Source organism: Chaetodon auriga, chromosome 13 (genome assembly GCF_051107435.1).
Source record: "Chaetodon auriga isolate fChaAug3 chromosome 13, fChaAug3.hap1, whole genome shotgun sequence".
Classification (NCBI taxonomy): Eukaryota; Metazoa; Chordata; class Actinopteri; order Chaetodontiformes; family Chaetodontidae; genus Chaetodon; species Chaetodon auriga.
The window spans coordinates 16,905,731-16,911,208 of NC_135086.1; the positions used below are offsets into that span (position 1 = coordinate 16,905,731).

Here is a 5,478-nt window from a genome sequence, read left to right on the forward strand (position 1 = left end):
ATCATGCTTCAAACTCCACTTATTAACAAAAAAAAAAATGTGCTCAATAAACTCATCAAACAGGAAAAACACATGACCAAATAACAGCACAGTTTCAGTCTATGTACAGAAATAGTGTAATGGTACTGCAGAAAAAACAGAAAAAATTAAGCATGGTACACTCACTGAAATATGAGTATTTGTCTGTACAACAGGATGGGTCTACTGATATGCTACATATTTCTTATTATGAAAAAAAAAAAAAAAAGAAAAAGACCAAAAGCAGCAATGAATGGGCCCTTGTCGTGCCCCTGCTAAGTGTCTTCTGTGTGACCAAAGCTTGATATAAATGAATCCACTGCGCTAACAACTGCAGTGCTCAGCTCTTTCAGGAACTTAGAAAGTTTCTATCTGTTTTTAAAGATCTGCTGTATAAAAGACTGTTGTTGTTTTTTATTAGATTTATATGTGACAATATACAACATCACCATCTTTGTCATTTAAACTGACTGCAGAAACAGCTGCAAAACACTGACTCCCATTCCATGTATGCTGTTGGTGACCCCTGCAACTCACAGACTATAAAAGCTGGTAAGTGAAATGTAAATTTTTGTTTCTTATTCAAACAGGGAACCTTTTTTTTTTATCTCTTTAACATATTCCCATCTCATCAACATGTAGTTGCTTTTGAACTTCATGAACACACACTCATAACCCTCACAGCTATCAACACACAAGATTCAAACAAAAGTGATACGCACCACAGGTATTAAAACAAACAGTATCCTGCATGTGATCAGGCTTGCAGATAATTCCTCACTACCTACAGATAGCTCAAATGAAAGTAGCTCAGGGTGGAGTGACGATGGTTCCATTTCTGAGCTCATCGACGGCTGCAGTGTTTTTATCCTGGAACAAAGTGCTCAAGACTGTCAGGTCATTTCCACACGGAGCTGCCGTGTAGTATCTACAGAGTCCTGCTTTTACATGGCAGACAAAATAGGGAAAATATATGAAAATGAGAGAGAAACACTTGTTTTCCAAACATCTCAAGCCCCCACTCTTGCTCCAACTCACAGGTGGGTAAAGTCAGTGGTAATGAATCTGGATGGTTCGGCCAATGAGGAGGAAAAGGAGGCCGGCCAGGAGGCAGAAGAAGATGCCAACCGGGGCAAACATGAAGGACAGACCATAGTTGAGGGACAGCTGGAAGCCTGGACACACTGCAGAACGCTGGTGGTCTATGTAGACATCCACCACATCCAACACCTGCACCCACAGCACGTACATCACCACCACACACAGCAGGAAAAGGCCTGGTGCAGAGAGGGGCAAAGAGATGAGACTGTGATGACTGAAACTCACACAGTTTTTATATAAACCAGTGGATCCAAAACAGGGTATAAAAAATAGTGTTTAACTAGCAGGAACAATAGGTATTCAGATACTTCACTGAAGTGAGAGTAACAACAGAACAGTGTGAAAATATCACAAGCAAAATTCAGCAAAACATGATGAAAGTGTGAAATTTAAAAGCATTCATTGTGCAGAACAAAAGCCCCTGTGAATGATATATTATAATGCATGACATTATTAAGCTGATAATACTCTTCCATGAACGATTAATAGAATTTTACTGGTCCCAGTGGAGGTCTGGCTAGTTTGTGCTAGTTAGGAAGTTCAGTCAGGTTCCCAACCTAGGGGGTCTCAGCCCCTCTGAGTGGCCATGAAATGATTAATGGGTACAGTTTTGCCACACAAATATCCCTAAAGTTTGCTCTTTTATTAATGAAATACTGAATGTGACTCAATTTGTGCTTAAAACAGACACTTAACTGAAACTGCTATGACTCATAGACATCTGACACATAACAAGGAGCCCAAATACACACTGGCTTTTTGTAACAGGTCACAAGGTAAAAACAACGGGACTGACTTTTCATTTTTAACAGTGCAACAGATTATATTTTAGAAGCTCATCATATGCTTTGAACGGGAAATTTTAATTTTAAGTCACTCGTAATGAGAGCTGTCAGATAAATGGCTTAGGGTTAGTGCCAAAGTACAAAGTATGGGATTCCCTCAAGGGATGTACAAATACTTCAAAGGTATACTTAAGTACAGTACTTAATGAAGTGTACATAGCTACTTTCCACCACTAGATTTAACCATTTCAAAGACTCACCAGATGCCAGGAAGAGGCCACCTCCTGCTTTATACAGGCGGTGGCTGGCGAACGGAGCCGCGCAGATGATGATGAACCCACCGAGCACGACAGCCGCCACTCCAATGAGCATAAAGATGCTCCAAAAGCCTCTGTAGACTGAACGACAAACAAGTGTCAGCCAGTTGCATCTCTACAGCCATTTGAACAATCGATCAAGCAATAGAGAGACACTTACTTATGGCAGAATCGTACTCTGTGGCATTGTGGGTCTGATGAGACACTGGGAATGGGAAGAGGTAGGCATGCATGCACACTTTGGAGTGAGGCTGATTCGCTGGAGAGAGAAAGAATAGATCCATGCAGAAATTAAATGAGAATACAATCTTGTGTGAACAAACACAGTTGGCATTTAGAGGATATTGCTTACAAATACAATCTAACTATAGCAAACATAACAGGAACAGAACTCTTTAATGATCACTCAAGAAAGCTATGTGCAACAAAGGGAATGATCTGCTCTTTACACATTGATAGTTCACATTTTATTTATTTGTTTTGTCAGTTGCAGACTCTGACCAGCTTTTTTAAATTTATAAATACATATAGGTATATTGAGATAGAGATTTCCTATTTCTCACTGTTACGTGTGTTAAGCTGTGTCAGGTTTTTATTTTCTTCCCAACTCTTCCACCATGTGAAATTCCACAAGGTCCTTTCAGTGCTGGAGGCTGTTTCTGACAATGACCCACCATTCAAAGTCCCCAACAGAACATAGATGATGCACAATCACCTGACAAAGGACCAGAATAACATCACATGGCACGGCGTCTAAACAGTCACATGAGAGGGTTTCTACCGCTATGGAAACATACGGGTTTTATTGATATAATAGCAGCGAATCAGAAGCTGATTTTTTTTTCTGGAGCAGTTATTCTGCCGCTGTGCGACTCTGTGGACGCATGACGTTGGAGGTGAATTGTTTCCTGCACTCACCGATCATCAGCTTCAGAGGACATAGTCTTAAAAGACTGTCAGTGGAGCTATTGTATTACCCAGATGTTTTGCCCCTAGTGGAGACCCCAAACCCTGTTAACAGCTGATTTTTTTAATTATGCCCATCATCTTTAGTTATAAAAAGGTGGAAACAATGAGAAAGTTAAGCCAAAGTCAACTAAACACAAGAGTTAACTACGGGAACGTGATCATGAGCCTGTCTCACTTACTGAACCAGAGCTTCCACAGCAGGTCGTCATCACCCTCGCTGCCTCCAAACGAGCACCTCCAGAAAAAGCCCTCATGGTACAGAGTGATATCAGTCGTGCCCTCCTGCAGCACCACATCTCCAGGCTGAAAGATGGGATAAAAAAAAAAGAATAATGACTCATTACTAAATATATTCTGATTTTCTAAGGAGTTTGCAGAATATCAGCATGAATCTGCATGCACTCCATCTTATCTGTTGATGTAATTTAAGTCAGGGGGCAGATCATGTGAGGCAGGTGTGCAGTGTGTTGCTACAGTGGCACCGAGCAGCTGCTCTATCAGGTCAAGGGTTGAGCTGAGCAAGCACCTCTAAACTGATGAAGGTTCGATTTGGTGCCATGCGAGCGTGCAGGTCGAGGGTGTTCCCACTCAGGAAATAGGTAGTCACTATTTTTGCACATGAACCAAAAAAGAAAGTAAAAAAATAAGCACTGAACACTTCAATGAATTGCCTGTTATGTCATCCATTAAATACCTCTCTGAAATAGTAACGCAGAGGTTGTGGGATGTGAGGAAGTTAAACGTTCAAGTTCCAAGTCAAGGTTAATCCAATCAGGGTGTATTTTATGTTGAACTCAGCATTTTAAGACCTTGTTGCATTGTTAGTTTGTTTTAAACTTCAGAGAGAAAGGACTCTGGGCGTACTCCGAATGATATATCTCACAAGATGAGAAGAATCAAAAACATATTTCTTTTACACAAAATCATAAGCCTTAAAGGATGTTGACAATCCTACGAATCTGTCTACTAAATGGTTGATAAAACTGAAACTATTAGATTGCCTCATTGTGTTGGTGTGTATACTACATGTTACTACTTCGGTTTTATTGTGGTGATATCACGTCTCAAGTCCAGTATCAGTTCCCACTATGAAAAGCTAAGTATGTTCTAGTTGGTGATATTTAATACAGTCTCAAACCGCTGGGACTACTGGTATTTGTATTTCTATCATAGGACCACGTGGTACAAGCTATGTCTCAGTCACTGCATAGCTGCACACACACACTGCATAAAACAGTGTCTGATTACATGTAGAGGTCCTTCAGGGATGCCTCTCCACCCTGCAGTTCATGTACTGACAGAATGATTGGAGCATTTGATCACATTTTCCAAAATAGAAGACCTGACTTTGATTGTAGTTTTAAGGTCCACCGTCAGACATTGTGTTTTATAATGAGAGTATAGAGTACAATGCACCATTTAAAGCTTAAACACTATTAGAATTGCTGGGATTGTTTCTTGCCTCTGAACTCACAGCAAGAGTAACATGGTCTAACTTTAGTGTCTGGAGTCACATTGCTATTTTTCAACCTATAACCACGTGAAAACTAATATTCAACTTGGTCAGAACGAATGATAACTGACAATCTTCTGAGCGTCCTTGATGTGCTGCTCTTTGAACACCCACCTCTATGGTCACTCCGCCCAGGCCAGCAGATCCATTATGGGTTGAGGGGCAGCTCTCTGAGGCCAGCAGCCAGTAATCAGTTCCAAAGGAGAGGAGGATGAACACAGCTGCCAACGCCCCAAAGAGCCCTGCGAAAAACAACGCCGCGCTAAGCTTCATGGTCCAGGATTGAGCAGCCACTCGGGTGCTGGGTGCCCACACTCAGTCTGACGTTCCCCTCCAACTACAGTGAGCGCATGTGACAAGCAGGGGCAGAAACAATCACTCCTCTTTCACTGTGGTACATCCACTCAGTAAGCTGGGTTTCAGCTGGGTTTTGATGGGTTATTGGATCTTGACTCCTCTCCTCTGTCTGTGTTGTGGGAGGACAAAGTTAAGCACATGACTTCTCTGAACCCTGCTGGGGTCTGAAGCCAGCCCACCCCCTGGGCTATTTTGGGGGTCTGACTGAAGGCGGCTGCTCCACTCCACTATGGGTATGAGTGTGTGAGACAGTTGGAGAGTGTGAAGGGAGGAGATCAGCGCAGAAATAACCAGCGGCAACTGGACACCCACCATCTGCATGGGAATGTCAGGGCAGGGTGAGACTGAAAGGACAGAAGAGGAGTAAAGTGTCCCACAACACCCTGCCCAAAGCGTCCAAACAGACACATACACACAC

At 42.1% G+C, this 5,478-nt stretch overlaps 1 protein-coding gene across 1 annotated transcript; it reads right to left on the reverse strand.

Moving 5' to 3' along the window:
• Positions 1 to 207: 207 nt before the first annotated feature.
• tmem182a (transmembrane protein 182a) lies at positions 208 to 5,095 on the reverse strand. Its single transcript, XM_076747368.1, has 5 exons — positions 4,818 to 5,095; positions 3,370 to 3,493; positions 2,382 to 2,480; positions 2,165 to 2,302; positions 208 to 1,295 (listed from the first exon to the last, which is right to left on the reverse strand). Exons 1-5 carry the CDS (start codon positions 4,974 to 4,976, stop codon positions 1,069 to 1,071), a joined length of 747 nt encoding a protein of 248 aa, XP_076603483.1. The 5' UTR covers positions 4,977 to 5,095; the 3' UTR covers positions 208 to 1,068.
• Between the last annotated feature and the right edge of the window lie 383 nt (positions 5,096 to 5,478).